Here is a 22,844-nt window from a genome sequence, read left to right on the forward strand (position 1 = left end):
ATTTGGTGCTGTCCAGGACTAAAGAGTTCTCATATTTTCCTTAAACTAATTCAAACCAATTCGAGGTTGGTCTTCCTCTTCTGCATGGTGTTGATGCCCATCTGTAGTGCCTGGATAGCCTCAATGGCCTGTGCACGTCCCAGGTTGCTTTATGGGAGTCCTCGAAGTATGGAAATCTGTTAGGTCCTTCAGTGGCAGCATGAGTACAACTTCYGCACCTAACACATGCTATAGTACACCAGCTTCTTTTTGCTGTTACTGTTGTATTCATGCTTATCTTCTGAAAACAGCCCAGCCCATGTTTTCTGTTTGCTGCAGGCTTGGTGCCTGGACTTGGTCAAAAAGAAAGAATTCCAACAAATGTTACGGCTGTGTCATAAAATCTCCTGGAACTAGAAAATACCACTAGAGTCTTAAATATAGAGGCAGAGTCTAGTTTTGTGTGAACTTTTAAGAATGAGTTTAATTTTAAAGCATGGTTTCAGATAGGAAAATAACTCTTTGGGCTCAAAAGTTTCTCTAGCAACTACATTCAACCTCTGACATTCTCCTGCACCCAAAATTCAGCTGAAATAATTTTTGACCTCTGATCCCCATCCTTTGCACCTCATAATCTAGAACAAGTATGAGGTTAAAAAGAACCTACTTTGCTATTAACCTTGTATACAGCATTCTTCAAAACATGCTGTCACCATAAGTGGTGGCCAGCTGGGGTCAGAGCATGACAAACGCTCTGCAAGGTACATTTAGGTTGACTGACTTTTCTGGTTCTTGTATTTTCCAGTAGGTCCAGAAGTTTCTTCTTCAAGATTCTTAACGTGTTCCACTGCAATGGAGATTCAGCTTAGGCGATTTTTCAAAACCATGAGAGCCTTGGTTCAGTGGGTGATTCCTAAGAAATAAAACTCACTCACCCCTGAAAAGGTTAGACAAAGGTGGTTGCAGTATATTACGTTCAAAATCATTTCTGCTCCTGTTTGATACCCTTCCTCCTGTGCACAGCAGTGCTACCATCAGGCGTTAAGAACGTCTTGAAGATGGTCCACCAGGATCACAAGGCTATCATAAGAAAATGCATTTCAAGTTATTTTGATTTGTCTGTTGTTTTCTTCTGGTTTTGTTTTGATGGGTTTTAGTGTTTGCAGATTGTATTTCTAAGCTTATCTTTGTATCCCCAACAGCTAGAAGATCGCTTTCTGAGGTGAGACTCTCACTCAGTAGCATCAGTGCTAGAGCAAAATCACGACTCTCACTGTAAAATCAGGTGACCGAGCAATTCTGTTGAGCTCGTGAATCTTCTGTCTTGGAGGATACAGGGAGATACAGCTAGGAGGCTCAAAGGTGTCCTGTACGACTGTAGGGTCTTCTCTGCACCTAGTGAATACTTAGGAAAGGTTTCCACTTTCACTGCTTTCCCTGAACAACGCACGAAAACCAGCTGGGGGCAACAGACACTGAATCATTTTGTCTAGCAGTTCTAGGAGGCCGAATAGAGCAGCGCTCTGAAAGGCTTTCTTACCTTCTTTCATTTTATAACCTCTCTGGGATAAAAAGATTGTGTTCACTTTCTTTCAGAGAACTTTTAAACACTTGCTCCCACTTTCATACTGAAGCTAAGTTAACTATTGCAGCAGAAGTTGTTCTGCTTTCAGAAGCTGCCACACACACCAAAAAGTACTAATGTGGAGCAGCTGAGGTGTGCACTTACACATAAGATTTGACACCCRCCAGGAGAAAAGCATAAGGAATTGATTGCATATATGCTTGTTCTGAAGGGRTTAAAAAAATCTGCAAATCCTAACATAAAAAATGCTATCTTAAAGTATAATAGCTTAAGAGAGAGAAGGATGAGCAGTACAAGGTGTGAGGTTGCACATGCTTTTCGGGTCTCAGGTGCTGAAAGGGGAAGTGTTAAAAGTATAACTCGTAATTGCTAATCACACTGATGGATGAAATCTATTGCRTAAAGGTCAATTTTCAAAGCGAGAGTAGTGCCAAATGAAAGCTTTGGGGTTAGCTTGTGGCCTCTGCACCTTTATTAGTCTTATTTGGCATGTGTTACGTTGATTTATTAAGATTTGTGGAGCASTGCTTCCAGTGTGGTTTCTGTGGGCGAAAGCCTCCTTTGCTTTGCCCGGTGAGTCAGAGCAAACATTCAAATTGTTCCCAGGGTGATTCCTAAATAAATATTTTCCTTCTCCCGTTTTTTTATGAGTCGCAGGAGCTCAGTGCTGCAGGCAGAAGTCCTCCACCGTGCGGAGGGTTGGCAGGAGCAGCCGCGTCTCCCGCCCGCCTTGGGTTAGGCTTGTGGGGGAGTCCAGCGGCGGGTGAGCCCCGGGTGGCCCCCGGCGCGGGCAGGTGTTTCTCCGCTCGTGAGCGGCGGCGGACGGGAACCGCTTTTCGCATCCTCCTCTTTCCTAGGCGCCGAAGTCCTGCCGTCCGGGAACCCCTGCAGTCCGACCTGCGTGTCAGGGGCCAGTATGTTTCACACTGAGACCTTTCCTAAAACGAAAACTAGCTTAATTAGCACATACTAATTTCCAGGAGAGTAAACTGTGCATTGCTGGAGGAGGAGCAACCAAGGCAGTGCCGTGCTCGAGAGCGCCGCCAACGTAAAATACACTGGGAAAGAGCGTTTGCCTACGGCTATGTCCGTATTTAACTGTGGCCAAGTAGGGAGTAATATGGGCTGAAYGTTTTAAAAAGTGTGCCTGCAAGCTTTGCTTAAATGATGGCTAAATGAGGTCTGTTTGAATAAAGTATTTCTGCTAAAGTCAAAGTGGTGGCATGGGGGGTGTATTTGTGTATTTGTTTTCAATTTGACTTTCCTGACAGTAGTGCAATATTTATTGCCAGCATGTTCATGGGCTGCTGGGTGACCTGAACCGTCTTCTACCAACAAAAGTGAACAGCAAAACTTTATTGGCCTGTAAACAAATGATTTAGAAAATAAGGAGGAGGAACATCTTTCTCATTGGCATTCACCACTACTGCTGAAGTGAGGGGAGATGGCAAAACACATAAATATAAAAGAAGATGTAAGGATAGCTATGAGGGGAAATAGGATTCTTTAACAGCTTTAGATTTTCTATCATCTCCTTCACCAATAGATTCCTACTCAATGCATCCTACAGCAACATGTTTGTAACCTTATTTGCTTTAACAGATGATGCTAAATTTAGCTAGTCATACATTTCTCAGGAAGTGGTAATTAATTGGACAATATTTGTACAAAGCTTTGAAAATGTAGGACCTAATTTTGCAAACCCTTTGTCCATAATGCAGATTAATTTAATCACGTAATTACTGCATGTCTGGACTTTGGCATRCAGTTACCCAGTTCGTGTGTGATTTATAATAACTGCATGTGTAAACCAGGAATAGTCGTATTCCTAAAAATATTGTRCATGCACAACATTGGAAAATTGGCATCGCAGATAGCACCTCATTACTGTGATTTGATTTAAAAGGTATCTAGCTCTTCTAGACCCTCTTTCTGAATGTGATCTACTTTTGTTTAGAAGCTCTCAGCAGGAGCTTGTGCAGCTCCGGCAGGTATGTGGAAGGGTGTCTTACCTGGCAGCTTCTCTCTTGACGGGTAGAGCTTCTTGCAATAACTGTAATTTTGTTTGGGGCGCCTAGTGCTTTCTTTGTGGCTATGTAACTTGCTGGCTCAGTGTTATTGATCTGTGTTAAGCCTYACACAGTTTTTATATGAACATACTGTGGTGTTCGAACTGAAAGAGGTTTTCTTTTTTTTCTTCCTCAAAAATTCTTTGTGCATAAGGGGAGATCTGATCTCTGCTTTACTCCAATTTAACATAATTTCTACCTAGAACAAAAAGATTTTATCCCTAATTTAATTTATTCTTTTGACTATTTTGCTCCCCAGACTCTGCATTAGATAGTTGCTCTGACACTTTGCAGCTTTAGCGGTGAAAGAGCTGCTAATCTCCAGCCTGAATTTATCCCTGGTCACTTCATACCCATTCGTTCTTGTGTCAACRCGGTTCCTCAGTTTAAATTGCTCTTTTGCCTTCCTCGTGCTTGTCCTCCTGCTGTGTTTAGAGGCAGCAATCATACCCGCTATGAGCCTCGGCCGTGCTAGACTAACCAGCGGAGCCCGAACGCCATCCCCGCCGGGCGCAGCCAGCCCCCGCGTGCCCGCGCGCGTCCCGTGTCTGTTAGCTCCTTCTCGGGTTACCCCTCTTCCCGCTCGTCCTTCCTCGCCCGGTACAGCTCACCGCTGTCCTTTTAACCARGCCTTTAATCCACTTCCCCTCAACCAGCTAAGCCAATTTCTCAGCTGATTCCTGTCTTCTCCAGTGTGGCTGATGTCTTTCTTTGCGGCACTGTATCGGATGATTGGCAGAAGTGTAGACAGATTAGATGTGCCACCGTTCCTCTAATTATTCTTTCTTTCACATTTTTCTCCTTCAGAAGCCCTGCGCGTTGTTGAGGTCAGACTAGGAGCTCTGCAATTATCAAGATCACTTCTTTTCTCTTGCTTAAATAGAGGTAGCATGTTTAATTTCCCCTAGCAGGAAGATTTGCTAGATTTATTAAAAATACCTGCCACCAGGCCTTCCAGTGCCTTCCTTGGGGTGGGATTTCAGTTCTTCGATTCCACAGCGCTGTCGTCAGAGCAAACAAACAGTAACTATTTTGTTTCTCTGGGTTTGGCCCATTTTTATTTCCATGCTGCAGTCTCTGRCCTATGCTATTTAAAATGTCATTTTTGTAAAAAACAAAGGAGAATATGAGAATTACTCTGCATGATGAAAACCCCATCAAGAAAACGTCTCATATGCTTGAGGGCATGGGGCTGCTTTTTTTTTAATAGTCATAATGATAGTAATAATAGTAGGCTAACAAACTTAAGATGCCCCTGGAGATGTTGTGACAAATTGGAGAGACATGTTGAAATTGAAATTGATTGAATAGTTCAATAAAATCAGCTTAATGCACAAAAGCAAAAAGGTTAGCTAGAGAAAAACAAAAAATCAGTAACTTGGTATCTGTTGGGGCTAATCTCAGTGAAGACTGAATTAGATCTGAACCAAAAGAAGGTTCACAGAAGCGCCACTCTTACAAGCCCAGACTGTCAGCATTCAGCTGAAATTGGATGTGGATGCCATGACGGCTCGACAGATCTCCAGCTACTCCTTTTGGGTGTTTTCTTCTGTTTTATGTAACTTGCTTGAATCCATCCCTCACACTTTCGCAGTAGGTTGGACYCTCTGCGCTCTCTTTTACGTGGGCCCTTACATGTACCAGCTTTCTGTGGCTGGTATYGTTCGTACATAACTGATTTTTGGATATTTTCATTTTTGTCTTTGCATTACCCRACTGCAAAAGTCTCTCTTTTAAAGTTCTGTAATTCGGGGTTCTGACTTTGTTTGGGGTTTCGTTTCACTGGGCTAAGATGCTCAGTGAAAGGCGTTTTGTTAGATAAACTTTACATACGAGACTAGCAAAACAGGGTCTTTGCATACCCGCACACGCACATGCATGCATATAGTCAGAATATATATAACATTGTATTTGTTTATGCAGCAAAATAGTGGAATTGAGACAACTTTTAAATGAGACTTTCTAGTGCTTCCCCGCCTCTTCTGCAGGCTGGTCCGTCCTCCGGAGGAAGCGCTGCCTAAGAGCCGAGTGCAGCAAACTGGAAARGAGCCGATGTCAGGGGAGTTTAGCAGGCGAGATCCCAACGTGAGCGAGCACCGTGTAGACGGCGCGTGACCTTCTCCAAGGTCTGCGGTTCGTTCGTTCTCGGAGCTCAGATCCACGTTTGCGCGACGGTGCCGCGCGTTCCCGAATTGCTTTTGACACCGCGGCGGAGCTGCCTTTGCYGTGCCCTCGCCGCAGGCCGGGCGGCGAGACGGGAGCAGCGAGCGTCTCCGGCGGTGCCGGCTCCTTCCCGTGGCAGCGCCTGCCCGTGGCAGCCTCCGGGCCGGCACTGGGAAGGGGTCGGTTTGCCGACGAGGCAAAAGAGCTCGCTGCAAAGTTAAAAARGGAACCGCTCTGCCGACGGAGGTGGTTTCATCACCCGCTTCTCTAGGGGAGGGAAGGAAGGTTTTTTCTCCTCCCCGCGGTAGCTGCTGGAGCGCTGAAGCTTTGGCAATACCGTGCGACAGCTCTGCCATCAAACGGGCGACGCCGTGATTTACGCGGCTCCGTCGCGCCGCAGTGAGGAACATCAGCGGTGGCTTCGCCGCTGAAACGCGCTGTTGAAATGTAGTCTCTAGTGCGGGCTCCCAGGCTGTTTTTCTAATTTATGTGGAACCTGACTGCTGCTGGTTTTTACATCTCTTTCCTCCTCCTATGATTTAAACCTAGTTCAGCTCACAAGTGTTTGGGCCATTTGGAAACACTTACATTGCTCTCCTAAATTCCTTATAAGAGAGAAAGAAATAAAAGTTAAATACAAGATAGAGATTATATTCATTAATAAGGATGCATCAGCCTTGATTTCCCTGTGCTTTACAAATTAAGTAATGGATAGTATCTTTTTGTATGAGAAGAACAGGGGCTAACGGTAGTTTTCTCTCTCGTGTTTTACTATACAAGACGACAGGTGACGTAACGGAAGTGCATTTCCATAATATATTCCACTGCAAGGCGCTGATGGAGCCTTATGTGTGATGCCATGTCATTTAGCAGGTTAATATCTGCCAATTAAAAGTCCTAGAATCAAGATAAAGCTAAAATTCAAGTCTGTGTGTTATTCCAGGAACTCACCACAGTTYGTGAGTTAAACTACTCGCCACACTATGAGAGTATTTATATAGGGGGAAAGATACCTGGTTGACCTGGTTCTCACATTTTGAAATTGTCGAAGGATCTACATGTAACGGCAGGAAAAGAGAGGAGCCGCCCGTTCTCCAGGACCTGGACGGGGGCCCAAAACCAGGAGGCAACGCAGGCGCCAAAGTCTTCCCTCCCAGTTAAACCCCTCCGCCAGGCTTGGCACAAGGCTTCCTCTATTTCCACGTCCCTGGCACCGGCCCTGCACCCAGGTCGCTCCCGGGATTGCAGCTGGAGCCCCCCAGGCAAACGCCCTCCCCTTCCTTCTCCCGCTCTTCTTTGCCTTCAACCGGACTGACTTTGACTGGATCCCTCCTTGGTTCTTTGCGCGTTGCTTTGGCTGCACRTATTTCAGGACAGGAGCTGTGCTTTCCCACCTGCCTATAAAGTTTTTATACACTATTTGTATACTTTTGTATACTATTAGCATAATACGTGTAGACATCAATAGTAAATTCTGCAGATCCAGATGAAAATTTATGTTTGAGGCCAGTTTTAAAGATTTGGAGGCTTTTCTCAGTGCAGGCAGATATTCATAAGTACAGAGGCATCCCAGGGAGATTTACACACATGCAAGCTGAGATGTTGCTCTYGCCTATTTTATTTGATTCAAATTTATTTTCCGGCTGCATGGACATACAGCGTAAGTGTCTTTTATAAGAACTTTAGTGTCTGATGTTTTGGCTTGCTCTGTAGGATGTGTTCTTTGATAGCCAAGTTGTTCAGGACATTCAGAAATTTAAAGTAGTTCAGCTGAAGTTTTGTCTATTATTGAAATTTTTTCGTATTGGACTTACTTTACTTCTTATTCGCAAGGGCTGAAACATGAGGAGTATTATAAGTACCAAAGCACTTTGTGGGCATTAAACTGCATGAGCAGAGCTGGCTGGAAGGCTGCTGGGCAATGTTGCTGGCAATTTTTGAATGTAATGCTTTTGCTGATGTTTTCAGTGAAAATGAATTAGCCATATTTTTACCAGTTTTCAGAAGACAGTGTTGCTAAAAATGCTTGAAAGTTAGCCAAAAAGTCCATTTCAACCGAATATTTTTGCCCATAAGATTGTTCTTTCTTACAAAACAGAGTAAAACCACCCATCTATGCAAAAAATGCCTCCAGAAGTATGATAAACAATTTTATCTGTCTTGGCCATTAATGTTTTGATTCTGTATAACTTCTTAGTCTGCCTTAAGATTGCACTTGTATAAGGGGAAGCAAACCAAGGTTTTTTACACGATGCATTTTTTCCTCTCTTTTTTTTTTTCAGAAAGTTCAGCAGTACATAGTCATCATTCAAGCCACAGATATGGAAGGAAATCTTAACTACGGTCTCTCAAACACGGCAACTGCAATCATCACGGTGACGGACGTGAATGACAACCCGCCCGAATTCACTATGAGCACTGTGAGTATCGATACATCAGCCCAGCGGTGCGCGGACACACAAGGTGTTTGCAGTGCGGGGATGTTTATATCCGTCGTCTCTCTTTGCGCGTTTGGCAGGCAGCAGGAACTTGATAGATAACTGTGGAACAAGGGCTTTCAGCAAAAAAAGRGGGGAAAGAAAAAGAAAAATGATTCACGAACTAGCAAAACTATTTGGCGACCAATTTCCCTGAGGTACTAAAGGAGCTAAAATAATGTGGCAAACAGACTATGTCTGATTGCACCAAAGAGGATACAGTTGTTTCACAGCAATTGGCTGTAGACGTATCAGAGTTATTATTACATATAAGTGAAATCCTGAGCAGTAAGAGATTTTTGGGGTTTAGTAGCTTGGATACAATTTCAAAGAAGCAGTAAATACTCTAAATGGTAACGGTTATCTGGTAAAATTTATATTTCACTGATAACTGTAACAGATGTATTTGTATGCGCCGGCAGTAAATGTGTAGCCATACTTCAGTACATCTGTTTTTAATCAGTTTAAGATCTTTCTTATATGAGTACAATATTTCTCTCTTCCATTTTCATGTGCTCCAAGTCTTTATCATTGGGGAAGAAGGAGACAAAAATAAAGAGATTGCAAGGACAAACTCTTGAGCTGATTAAGATKATACTGAAAAAACAGAAGGTGAAATGATGTGGTCTGTTTCTTTGCAGCCATCATAATCCRTAGAGGTAGAGCATCCCAAATGTGAACAGTAGTTTTAGAAACCACAGAAGAATATAGCGATCTATGTGCTGATAAATGATAAAGCATTATGTACCCACAGTCCGTGTTTATATAAAAGTCAACAAGGAAAGGGAAATGATGTATTTAAAACTGATACCAAACTTCTGAAAATACAGAAAGTGTAGTTGCATTATGTTCATGTCACAGAATCTCCTTTCAGAAATAGGTTATTAGTTATCTTATTCTGAATTTTCATTCCATCTTATAGGATATACAAGTATTTATTCCTGTAGTGTGCCAGATTTCCCCTTCGTTGTATCCTTCCAGTCCAAAAATATTCAACAGAATTCAAGGAAWTCATTGAAAGCCCAGCTTATGCCCCTACGGATCAGAGCAGCCCCGTGCCCACTGAGGGGTCTGGGTCCTTCCCGACGCTGTGGGGGCCCAGGGCTCTGTCTCAGGACACACTGACTCCTGAGCAGTCCCAGCACCTTGGACCTGGGATAAAGAGGGAGGCACTAAATTCCTCCTGAATCAGAGAGAATTGAGCACTTAACGCTTTTTCAAATGTGGGCCTCAGTACACACTGTCTGTGTTGCTCTTCCAGAGGATTTAGCTTGGATTTCACAACAGCACACGCGCTTCGTATCTGTCACAGTGCATGCACTGAGCTTTGCGTTCTAAAGGTGTCGTTAAATATCTCCGGAGAGCCATAAAAATCTGATAGGAGTCTTGGTCAGTATGGTCCTTTCTCTTGCCTGCACAGGGTAACTCTCTGTCCTGAAAATTTTATTGTGGCTGGTCTCATACAGTCTTCCATCTCCAAGCCATGGCACGTTCTACCACAGCCGTCCATGTACGTGCCCCGTATTTGGGGGGGACTTGTATTCTGCCAGGTAAATGCTTCTTTAGCCTTAATGTGAGTGAAAAAGTAATGACATCTAGTGGCCACGTCATTTAAGCACAGGTTTTTCAGCGTGACCGAGGTTGCCTGGTCCTTGTCTCCAGCTGGAGCTGGGAGAGGAGGTTTGAGGTAGCAGCATTAGTCCCGCTGGGGTTAGGCACAGGCTCCCCGCAGGGCCTTCTGGGGGTTGTGACACATGTCTGGTGGTGGTATATTTTTAAATCTTTCACAAACATTTTCCAAAGCTGAATCTGATGGAAGGTGAGATCAYGCAAATTTACTTTCAGGTGAATTCTGAGTATTTAATGTCTCGGCATGTGTTAGACTTCGAATGAATAAAACCCACCAAAACAATTGCCCTCAAAATCATGTTAAATGGATCAGAAAATGCTGCTCTTCCTCTAAGCAGGGTTGATGTTTTTCATTATTTCTCTAATTTCAATCATTGAAGAAGGAGTTTTGCAAGGGCCAAAGGGCTTTATATAGCAGCACGTGGGACTTTAAAGATTTGAAACCCAAGGACATTTGCCAAAATTATTTTCTGGTTCTATGGAAACAAATATCTTTGATATACTCCCAAGTATAGCCAGGATGCAATTTTACGTCAGTATGAATGTATAATACAGTTTTTCCTGTGACTAGCGTAGAGAACAGTATCACGCTAATCCTTGCTGTCCCCAAATAGCCTGGTCTGCATTTTAACACCTTTAGAAAAAAATAAAAATATGTTTCCAGGAAATCTACAGCTCCTCGGAGGGTAAGAAAGCAGAGTTAGAAAGCAAAGGATCTCTTTTAAAACTAAGGGCTGTTGGAGGGATGCAGTATATTGCTATTTAAAATACTTCTGTATTGAAATGCTGTTGTAAAAACAAAGTAGGCTGAATAATTGAAATAGTAGTTTGCTCTTGGAAAGTTGCTAGATGAAAGGAACTATATTCAAGCATAGGGACATACAGATGCATACCCCACAGTGTGCTTAAATTACCTGTCATTCAACCCAAGTGGATTTAGACTTAATGGTTTCTGGATATAAATGTAATTCAAGAGGACGCTGCATTATGCTGGTGTCACAGCTCATGTATTGAGCAGCAGGAATTAATGTTACTATGTAAAACTTAACAACTGGACAGGAAAGGAAAAACAGCCGCTGGGATGGACAGTAATATCAGATCGTCTCTGTAGTCAGGCGCCCTGTTTGTTCATGAGGCTGATGAGACTGTGTGCATCGACCAAATGAAAGCTCAAACACAGGCGAATGAGTGCCAAGATTGCCTATCAAGGGGAGTGGATGACCTGTAGAGATACTTTGGTTAACAGGAGTCTGAAAAATCAGATGTGCTGTGCTAAAAATTTAGTGCTAGCTGAGAAATGAAAAAGGAGCAATAAAAGCACATGGAAGATCCTTAAATGTACCAACTGAAGGTACTCTGATAAAACTCAGAAATGATTGTTTGCTAACATGAAAGTGGATCAATATGTTTTTCATATTCTTTAGTACATCACTTGAAAGCCCAGGGAAGGATCTTGTACAATAATGGGAAGAAAAAACTCTGCCGTCTCGTACAGAGGATTCTGAAATTATATTGAAAAAAATAACAGTCTCTAGAGGAGACAGAATTTTCAGCTAAAGTCAGCCATCAGCTTAAAGTCCAAGCACTGCACAGTCTCCATCCGTGGAGAGCCATGACCAGGCTGGGATTATCTGTATCAAACTCGCTGGCCCTGGGGCACGACAAGGATGCGGTGACCTCCTCCAGCCCTCCTAGCTCTGGTTTTCACAAGGGGGTGTATCCTCCATCTGCTCCGCTGCTTGACGGTGCTGGGAAGCAGCCAACAGTGGGGAAATGTCCCATGAGATACTGCATCTGAGTGGGAAACCAGCCCATCTATACCAGAAGAGTGAAGCAGCCTGTGAAACACTGTCAACATTGCAGGCAACTATTTTAGGCAATTTTGATGGTTTAATGCAGGACCATGACCAAGGGAACGCTCTCCTGACTAGCTGAGGGACTGAGTAACCCCCATCAGCTGGTATAAAACCATGGAGTTTTAACTGGAGTATTTTACAAAGGTCTTGTAGGAAGTCTTGCTACAAAACTGGCTCGAAAACTGTTACAAGATACTGGAATCAGTATATCAGGGTGCCCTCAGTTATTCAAAGCCCCTCTTACTCCCAACAGGGTCATGTCCTCTGAAGTTTCTTAATTATGTGAAATTCCTCTGCCTTCCTTCAAATGTTTATCTGCAGTGCGCAGACGAGTTACAGTTTTTCCATATTAATATAGATCTGTAGCTGAGCTTCTGTCCAGATGCTCACCTCAGATACAGAGGAGCACACCAAAATTAATATCAGTATTTCAGAGATTAGAAGTCAGCGGAGATAGAAGAATGCAGGGAAGTCTCAGGTGGGGCTTTATGCAAGGTGGAAGCACTTCTTTGCTCGCTGAAGAGCTACGTTTAATTCCAGTGCAATCATTAACTCCTCTCAAGCAGGATGCCCTTTCCAGTCTGACCCATGATACTGTTAATAGCCATCCAAGGGTTTCCACTTTATCTAAGGAAATGCATAATCAGAGGGGAGGAGAAGTGAAAGAAATCCATGCCTCCACTTGACTCATATAAAATCTATTTTTATCGTATTCAATCAGGAACAATCAGGCACAGAGAGGAGACGCAGATGAATTTGCATGATCAGACTTCTGTGTCTTAAATGTTAATTAAAAGTTATTTTAAATTTGCCTACTGTGCAGAACTTGTTTTTATAGTAGCCCATGCAAGGGAAATATTATTTCACAGGACTGAAGTGCTCATGATTAGTTGAGCTTGTGGGTTCTTGGGAAAACCTGCCTGGCAATCAACCTTTCCTTTAAAAAAAATGAAAGAAAAGAAAAAAAAAGAAAAGAAAACTGGGCTATTCAAGTTCTTTAAGCTCCTGAGCCTTAGGAGGTCTTATTTAAAGCTACTTTAAAATTTGCCCTTTGGCACTGCTTTGAGAATCTCCTCTTCCGAGGCTGAATCCAATGGAGCACATTTTAAAGAGACAGCTCGAGGACTGTTTCCAGCTGCTGTGCTGCCTCTCTGCTGATCACAGCCCTTATTCCCATTCGGAGCAGCTCCAAAGGTTCAGACCAGACTCTCCAGCCTGGGTGCACAGGATGGGGAGCTGGCTCAGGTCCCCTTCCCAGCTTGCAGCCCTGGGAGGTGTTTTGTCTTACTTCCTTGGGAAAGGGCATCTAGCAAAGGGCTGGCTGTGTGCTCCAGGCAAAACCACTGCTGCAGAATCACCTAAGCATAACTAGATGCTCTTATTCTAGGAGAAGACACACTGCTCGTTGAGGCAACTCTAGTTGCAAAGTGGSCTGAGTTGTTTGGTAGAGGAGCAAGCACTTGTTGCGAGTTCATCAGACAAAGTRGTTCTCAGCAGTTTTTAACAGGGCTCTTTAATTAGTACTGGCAGCTCCGAACCACAGCAGGCTGCTGTGAGGCTCTGCGTTGGGCACTGGGCTCTCTGCTGGCAGAAGCAGTAAGGAATGGCAATCTGTGGGGTGGAGAGGAGGCTCGGGGCTTCCTCAGTGCAATGACCCAGGCATAGCCCCTGGGGTAGAAAGGCTTTTCTTTTGAGCTCTGCACTGCCAAAAATTTCTGATCTCCGTCTGTTTGGCTATTTGGGCTCTTCAGCATGTTGTGGATAACGCTAATGAGCCCACTGTGAAACGTGCTTTGAAACCTGCATATGAAACTGGCCCTCAGGGCACATCTAATGTGCAAACAGTGTCCTTTTCCATAAATTCCTCTGCCTTCTCCCATTTTGATGCTTCCCTCCTGTTTTCTTTCCCAATTCCACCTTGACACACCAGTACACACCGTTTTGTGAAGATAAACAAGCTGATCTCCTCCAACCACTTCCTCTATTACAGGTTGCCGTTCCCTYAGTCATCAAAGTAACCCCACCGTGCAGCGCTCACAGAAATGTCTTTCTTTTGACCAGATTTGTATATAATAATCCAGATGAGATTGCTGGTGTCTTGGACAAGAGAACTAACGTTTTGGGAGTTCATATTTGCCTTTTTCCCAGTCACAGCGTGCAGTTCCTTTAGTCTACGTGCTCTGTAAACTCTTCAAAATTSTGTAAAAGCAAGCAAGCACAAGCCAAACTTTTATTCCTTACTCTGTATTTGTTCTCATGCTAACAGTATTTGAGGACAAGAGACAGCTGTGCATCAGCCAGTGAAAGAGCAACACTTTCCAACGTTGCAGAAATTACTCACTTGAGCTGTGAAAATATGGTGACTTTTTTGCAAGTAGCAAGGATTTGGGTGAATGCTTCACCTGGCCTCTAACTGCCTGAGTCGAATCCTGCTGAGCTGTGTTTTTAGCAGTGAGTTCAGAAATAGCRAATGTCAGGAAAAACCCTTGGCTTTTCGTTCAGACTGGCAAATAGTGACTTTGAAATGGTTAGGATGCAAAACTGTAAGTAGACCTCATTTTGTGAGACGGTCTTTAATGGCCATAGGAAACCAAAACCGGAAACCAGGCAAGCTTGCTGGTGGTTTGGGGTTTCCTAAGCACATTTACAGCCAGATGTATCAAAAAGCATTCAGTACATCTGAATGTTATGAGAAATCCCTTTTACATGCGTGCTAGTGTTTTACAAGTTGATCTTAGGCAGTGAAGGGAGAATCCACCMGGAATAGGATGTTAATAGATTCCCACAGACAGAAGAATTTCCACAGACCAGGATGCCTATCAAGGACTGTCCCCAAAAGAGCTCTTAATCCAACTGCTCTATGAATAATCATTGCAAGTGGATGGCTTACTACCTTTTGGAGTCTGGGCATGTGTCCAGAGCTGGAAGAGGCTAAGGGCTTAAATCTTGGGCACTGTGCACCTGAGTTCCCAGCGCGTGGACTAAAGCCTCCTGCGTAGTTGTGAAATAGTCCCTTTGCCAATTCACAGAGCACTGTCCCCGTCATTATACCTGGCCACTCAGAAAGTCTGGAATGACATTTGACTGTTGATTAGCCTGGACTCCATAGTATTTTAAAATCATTTAAATGCCCATGGCGTAATTTAGAGGCAGTTGTCACAAGAGCCGGAAATCGAGGTGGCCAGTGCAGGTCAGAGCTGGCAAGGGGAAAGCTCTCATACCAGAGTGAGAAAATTTACAGGACTTCATTGTTATACCGCTAAAAACACACCCAAGAGTTCTGTACAGTCCTGCAGACAGGATTTAATATTAGAAATCAATTGTGCCTTCATGGAAAATCCCAGGTGATTGTGCTCTCTTGCTCATTTTCCAGTCAAAATGAAGCTGAACCAAACTGCACAGTAAAGCTTGGACTGTTATAGAGCTGTCACCTTCTAACCTAGATAAATTATTATATTCAGGTGAATCCAATATTCCCAGTAGCGTTTGGGTAAATGAGCAACTACCTCATTCTGTGTGCATTCCAATTAAATATATGGTCGGGGAAGTCTAAAGACTGCAAATCAGTTCAGTTTCTCTAAATAAGGATTCATTGTTTATAAATTGAAATGAGCTTTCCGCCTTTCATTATGTTGCAGGTCCTGATGAAAACCCCTGTCATAAGCAATGAATTAGAATAAGGATGTTAGGTCAAGAAGTAGCAGTCATAAATGGAGAGCACAAGTGCAAAAAACGTGTTTTCTTCCCTTSTTGTCTCAGCCTTGCCTAGGACTCTCCGTGCTAATGCCAGGTGGCTTTGCTGCCGCAAGCAAGCAGATTAGCCTTCGTTAGCATGTTATTTACATCTTAATCTGTCTTTGGAATCAAACTGGCCTCTGTGGGAGAGGAAAGGGTGCAGCTGGATCTCTGCCTGAATGCAAGGTCCATCCAGCGAAGCCTTGGACATGCGAAGCCTCCATGGTTTGGGGTCCGATGAGGAGTGAGTGAGAGCCCCGACGCTGGGCGCGGGTTTACGGCTTAGCGCTGCCCCTTTGGATAGTTCAGGAAACCAGTTAGCTTGTCCTGGCAGCACCTCCCGGCCTTACTCCTGTGCAGATTTATGGACGTGTGCAAACTCCCACTGCTTGAAATAATAARCCATCAGCGGGTTCAAGGTCATTAGGAGCCAAAGTTAGAGGTTTTGGTGGTGCCCACRTGCCTTACCTGTTAACCAGTGTCATTTGTTAGCAGCGGGGCGCTTCCTAGCACAGCATCTCTGGAGGCCCTTTCAGTGCAATCTTATGGAAAGCCAGACATGCTTCATACTCTCTTGTAGACACTCGACTTTTTCACTTTATTTTATCACCCCTTTCATCTAAATAAAAGTCRTGCCTCAGTTTATGAGAAAAAATAATTCTCTTTGTCTTAATGAAAAGAGCATCAGCTCTTCTTCCTATTCAGTCTTTGTAGCAGGGTAGGATATGGCAGAAAGGATGAAGTATCTCCAAGATTATTTGGTCAGGACSACAGGATGGATAGGTAGATACAAAGATGTACATATACATATATACAAAGTTAGATATCTATATAGAYAGATACAAAGCAGAGCTAGACCCTGATATAATGCAAACAGCCATCAAAGAAATACAAATCACTGCTCCAAAATAAGTTGTGGTTATATGAATTACTCCATTGCTTGTGCGTGTGCGTATGCATTTATTAGAAAAACAAGTGGTCTGCTTGATGGAAGTCTCTTACTAATAGACCCCATTAATCAAAACCTAAATTTACAGATGCTTTTGTTTTGTTTATTCCCTTTCAGTACATTCCTTTTTAAATTATCACCAAATTAATCATCTGCAGTGTTTTAAACCAACTGCCATTTGGTGAAACAGCTCTGGTTCCTCTCCGTTACACTAAGCATTAGTTACTAAGGCGTAGTTCAAGGCTCTGTTTAGCCTGATTCTGTCCTGTATCTAATTGGAATCAGCTAGATCGTTCTTTGTAAATGGGTCAGTCACACAGAAAAAACATCAAATGTAATCTTGAGATGGCAAAAAAAAGAAGAAAGAACATAATTTTATTTCTCTTCATTGATACCTGCCTGGTGGTTAAAAGAAGGATTAAAATGAGGTCATTAAACTTTCCTTGGAGACAAACCCCAGACCTCAGTGGTAATATGATTAATCAAATATAAAAGTGAATCTACCCTGAATGAATAACTCATTTTTATAAAATATCTAATTACTGAAATGTCGTCTGCTGCAAGAAAAGAAGGGGAGGAAATTAATTGCAATAACAATTCAAGAAGATAAAGTTTTTCTGAATTAGGTCTACACAAGAAGCTAAATTGAGTTGATTAAGTAATTTTGGTTTCAGGAACACCCTTGATGGAAGTTAGTAATAATGAATTTTTCAGACCTCGGAGTTTAAAATTGCCAAAGACCAGTGCATTTAAAAAAATGGGAACGATAGTTTTACTACAGATTTCAATTTTCTGTCACACAGGAAAAGGGAGTATTAAAAAGAAAATGCTCTATTGGTCTCTCTCAAATTGGACACGTGTACTGCTTGGTTTARAATCGGGACTAAAGCAAGCTTCTCTTTCTCTACTAGAAAGCGCAGTCCCTGCCGGTTAGAGCTGCCCGGCGGGGCGGGAGGCAGAGCCCGGGGCGCGGTGCCCTTCCTGCCTCCCCGCACGGCAGCGCCTGAGCTGCGGGAACCGCAGCCCGGCCTCTGGGGCCCAGCCGCGCGTGCCCCCCTGCCAGGGCGGCCCTGCGAGCCCCCGGCCTCCGCGGTCGAGGGCGGTGGGGGGCACGTTCACCTCCATCGCCGGCAGCGCGCGGAACTCCGATCCTGGCGCCTGCTGTGTTAAACCGGTTCGTGCAGTCAGTTTAATGTGATCAAGATCCAGGCTAAAACGGCACGCTGGCGAGAACATACGCGTTGCACGCAGGGTAGTGCCGCGTATCCGCTCGCAGGTCGGCTTGCCGTAACCCGTTTGTCATGAGCCATTTCATTTGCAACATCTGGCAGCGTTRTATCTCCTAGCGTGACGTCTCATTTAACAGTGACTTCTCCTTTTCCTTCTCTGTTTAATATATATGGGATCTGGGGGGAGAAGCTGTAAACTGCAGCCTCCGAGCATGCCTTATGGAACAGCATAGAGGAAATGTCCAGTGAGAAAGAGGTGCCAGAAAACTTGAGTTACATGTGTGCAACGAGACGTGACACAACCAGATGTTGTTGATAAAATGTCCGTAGTTAAATACAATGTCCGCAGTAAAATGCCCACTTTTCCTACACTGTGGTATGCTGCGATGGGAATTAAGTGGTCTCCATCCACCTGATGTATGTCTGTGTATTACACACTATTCCCATAAAATGGGGTGTATTCGACAGTTTTCAAGGAGAACMTATTAATGCTCACATATCCTCCAGCGTTTCTTCCATAAAATCTGTCTGGAGAATTTCCTTCAAACTGGGATAATTTTTAAAAATTATATACCTCTCTCTGCATTTGGATCCATGCTTAGGATCCTAATTCTCCGGCGCCCAGCTCMAGCAGGTCCCACGAGGGGACCCCGGATCCCGCGCCCTTCCCGCGGGACACGGCGCTCACGCAGAATAGTCCCGAGCGAAGGGCGCGAGAAACCCCGTATGGGCAACTGCATCCAGCCGCCGCTCTGCCACACCCCCCAGACCCATTTGCGGTGGATTATTTCATTATCTTAAAAATACACTGCCTCTCCGGCGTTGATGCGAGTCTGAGAAGTTCAAACRCATACCGTAACTCCATTATTGCAAGGCACGGAGATAAATCTCTTCCTGAAGTTGCTGCCTTCCCTGGGTGGGCAGGTTTTTAATTCTTCAGCATACTCTTGCCTTAAAAACAGTTGCTTCCAAAGGATGTCATTTTAAGAGGATATATATCTGGAATTTCATTAAGCACATTTCAGTTACAAAATCTTTAGTGACATACTTAAAAAAAAAAGAGAGAGAGACTCAGCAAAGGACTTAGTAGTGGTGTGGGTTTTCTCTTACCAAACATCACTGACTGTCCAGGATGCCTTAATGCCTCCCAGTTGCAGAAGGGAGGGTCAGGATGCAGCATACAGCCAGAACTAGGAGAGGATGTTTAAAAGGTTTTGCATCCTCTTTTAAGCATGATAGAATTTTTCAAACCCTTCAGTTTTGTGCAATAATGTTGCAATTGCCAAAAAGCAGTGGAGGAGCAATGACGTTCCCCTTCCCTAGTTTCCTTCAGTCACGTGTAGCGACTCCCTCTCTTTTCTTGGACCCTCTTTCTCGACTAGACATCTCTTGTCCCACGCAAGTCCGGTGAATTCTGCAGCGTTTAATTTAGCCGTGCGCCCCGTGCGCTCCGTTGGGACGCGGGAAGGCGGAAYGTCGCTCGGGAATAAAGAGCGGCCGCCTGGGCGCCCCGTCGGGAAGCCGCCTCTTCAAACCCCGCTAGCAGCGCTTCCAAAACCAAGCACACGCGCCGGGGCCTTTCTTGTACAAGGATGCGCCGTCCSCTGCTTGTGGACAGAGCTCGCGGGTCTTCCGGCGCTTGGATGTTGCGTTTAATTCTAGTAATTTCTTTAAAAAAAGTCCCCCCACGTGCTAATTCTGAGGCCAGCCTGGAAACAGCGGAGAGTGGAGCTGCAGCGCGGGGAGTGCCCGAGCCTGTGCTCAGGCTCAGACTGCCTGTGCGGCGCGGCGCGGGAAACCCGTTACAGATCTCCATGCCAGGATTACGGCGCGCATTAAAAAAAAAAAAAAATCGGTTGCAGAACTCTGAAGATGCTCCCTTTCTGAAATATCCGTCTTCAGATCCCAAAGGCGCGTGAGCAGCTTTTATATGCCTTGCAATYGGAAAAAATTAAATTAAAAACTCATTACGCGAAGTGGGCAGTTAATAAGAAAATCCTAAACCAGATTTATCAGCTTAAGGCCCTTCTTTGTGGAACTTTATTACAGTTGGCTGAATTAAAGCATCCTCTTCTGTATGCATTTCACCAAGAAAGCCGGAGTCAGACCTGCGGGGTGCGTTTTGCTGGCTTCAGACTTGAACTCTATCATGCACTTTTGGTCGGTCGTACTGGTTTACGTGTAAAACAGGAAACGTTTTCAAAATGTTCAAAACAGGACAGTTATTTGCTCCTTTGGATGTAGAAGAGAACAAAATCTGAGGCTTGATATTCTAACAAATGAGTGAATTTCACCCTCTTTTGAAGAAGATTGTTACTTCAGAGAACTAACATGAGCAGAAAATTTGCCCACCGATGACCGTAACATCTCCTCGGAGGYGTGTGCCGTCACGCGCTCAGCGATGAACACTGAAAGCTGAGGGCCCGGGCTGTCGCTGTCGCTGGATGGCCTGTTCCCGTGCGCCAGGAGAAGTGCGCATGCCGCGCGTCGCCGCATCTGGCCGCTGCGTTTTGGTGTGATTCTGCTCGTGTGAGCGAAGGGCGCTTGGTTGCTACCGCCGTAGGGAYGTGCCCGTGCCGGCAGCACGAGCAAGGGACTCCTGCAGCCCCGTGCACGTGCAGTCACGCTTTGCCATTGCCAAATCCCTTTGATCCCAGCAGCCTGCTCGCGGGAAAGACCCTGCTCTGCATGGCACAGTCCTGTCCTGATGCCCTGTGATTTTGGGAAACTCTCCTCCTGCCATCGAGRTGAGGCACGGGGCGCTGGCACTGCGTCGGCAATCTCGTTCATTGAACTGCTCTTCCCCTTTGAGATGGCGGAGCCTTCCAACCAAGCCACCGCGTTGCAGAGCCTGGGGAAGAAATTGCCAGTGGCCATGTTGTTGAGCCAGCTCATTCTCCACTGGTCCCCCAGGACCTGAATGGTCCAGGAGGACAGTTCCTTGCCAGTCTCTCCACCTGGAAACCTTTCTATAGCCCAGCAGGTCTCAGAGGGCTCTAGGGTAATGCACCAGGAGGATCGAAAGACTGTCTGGGCTGACCTGATAYGTTCATCAAGTAAATGATGAATTCATGATGTTCTCAGGCTCCGGCTCTGATCCAGGTGGCTGAGGGCAGGACGCGGCTCCAAGCGCCGCATGTGACATGGGCACATCGCTTCGTCTTTCTGCGCTGCAGCCGAAGGGAAGCGTTAGGTTGCCAACCACTGAAAAGCAGTGCTGGATCAGTGCAAAAATATTGTACTGCATAAATGCATATATAGAAATGCAACTTTTTTAAGAACAAAGCTTTAATAAGAATTAAAGAAAAAAAGCTTTATAGGCTGTTCCAGCCATTTTAAAACCTACGCCTTTATTTAAAAGATAACATTGCTAATTGCACCTGACAATCAAATAGTCAGCGGAAACGTGTCAGCTACCTTCTCCTGCTGTTTGTTCTGTAGGCAAGAAACAAAGGTGCRTTAGACAAGAGAGCAAATGAAACGTGCAAAGGATTCTTGTCTAAACCTGAAAATAAAAGGCTGTGCTATCAGATCAGAATTTTAACATAYACTGTTTCCATTGGCTCCGGCGATAAAATCTTTTATTGTTGAGTATAACCATTGCTAAAGGTCACCGTTGCAAAGGCTACATCATTTAGACGAGATGAGATCCCATTTTGGATAAATTCACAATTTTTCTTCCTAACAAGGAGATAGTATCAGGATTTGAATGTACAAGAGTGCCGGGTTACAGATTAAAGGCTTTTGTGTTCTAGAAACCACACTATGCCAGATTTCATGAGTTTCAGTGAGACGTGCAAGTCCCCAAAGTCAAGTAGGTTGATTAAAGTGATTCTTTATAGCCTTTGAAATACAGATAAAGTGAAGTACATCTTTCCTACACGGGGTTAATGTAGAATTTTTTTTTCCTTGGCAAGGCTATATGCCTTTCCAAGGACATAATTTTAATCTCTTTTTAAACCTTTCATATGAATGTCGTAAAAAGCTCCTTTGTGTTGTAATGCATTTTTATAAAATATCTAAATTTCTATGCAAACTTCGAACCTCGTTTCATAAGACATATTTATCTGGAAATGGTTATCTTCCAGCRAAGTAGTGCCTCATGTCATCATTTCTATGGCATCTTTTCATACTGTCACAAGAATGTAACATCTGATAATGAAAAAATTAGTGCTCATTGTCAGACATGCAAACTTCTTTTTTTAATATCCTTTTACCATTACGTGCTCTTGTCTCTGAACTCCTGGCGAGTACTCTGAGAGTCTTTGAACCAAGGTTAAAACTAGATCTGCACGGTTTATTCTTGAACCAGAGACTGAAATGAGAGGGTTTCCTTTTACTTGTTCTAAAAGAAAGGATATAACTTTCTTCTCCGTTATTGCTTTGTCTCCATATTCCAAGAGTAAATCCTGCAATTTAATCCAAAACTAGCTGTTACTTCAGATTTTGAAAAAAAAATAAGTGTAAGGAAAAAGAGTAAAGCCAACAATAGCTGCCATCAGCTGCAGGAGCAAAATGGACGCTGTCCGCACTCAGTCGGAAAATCAGCTTTGGAAAAGGAGAAGTTCAGGCTTCCTTTGCCTTTTTTCCACCACGTGCTGCAGAGGAGCAAAACCGGCGCTCGGAGCTCGCGCGTCCTTTCCTCCGGCTGGAGGAGGCTGCCGCCCGCCGGGCGAGCAAGACCGCGCGCTGGCCGGGGCGCGCCGGGCTCCGGCGGGCGCGGGGAAGGCGGCAGCGGAGGGGCTCGCTTCGTGGTTGCTGGCTGGAGAGATGGAGAGCGAGCGGGGCTTCGGTGAGCCGCCCGGGGAGGAAGTGCGGCGCTTAGATGATGATCCTCGTTGGAGCACACGTGAGAGCGAGTAGCTCTTTAATAAAAAGTGATTAAGAAATTAGCATCTCAAAACCTGATCTGCACGCAAAACAGGGCTGGCTTTGTGTGCTAGCCGGGGTCATTGCTTTCCGCGAGGTGGAGATTGGAGCGAGCTGGCGGTTGCGGGTGCAGGACGGGGCAGGTGGGGCGAGATCCTGGTGGTCAGTGCTCCCCTGTAGCAGCGGCTGCGAGCCGGGTCCGACCCGAACCGCGCCGGCTGCGTAGGATAACTTACAGGCCTAGTACAGTCATCCGTACAGCAAATAATATTGGAAATTAAAGGTCAGAGAATTGATGGTAAGG

The 22,844-nt window shown here is 44.6% G+C and overlaps 1 protein-coding gene across 4 annotated transcripts in view; it reads left to right on the top strand.

Annotated features, from left to right (window-relative positions):
* CDH4 (cadherin 4) overlaps positions 1-22,844 on the top strand; it is a 447,560-nt gene that overhangs the window by 396,202 nt on the left and 28,514 nt on the right. For all 4 annotated transcript variants that reach the window (XM_085314135.1, XM_085314136.1, XM_085314138.1 and 1 more), the window contains exon 7: positions 8,079-8,216. In XM_085314135.1, coding sequence (XP_085170261.1) covers positions 8,079-8,216 — 138 coding nt within the window. The remainder of the gene's footprint in view (positions 1-8,078; positions 8,217-22,844) is intronic.

This window comes from Rhea americana, unplaced genomic scaffold (genome assembly GCF_003343005.1).
Source record: "Rhea americana isolate MKP2758 unplaced genomic scaffold, rheAme1 scaffold_4, whole genome shotgun sequence".
Taxonomy (NCBI): domain Eukaryota; kingdom Metazoa; phylum Chordata; class Aves; order Rheiformes; family Rheidae; genus Rhea; species Rhea americana.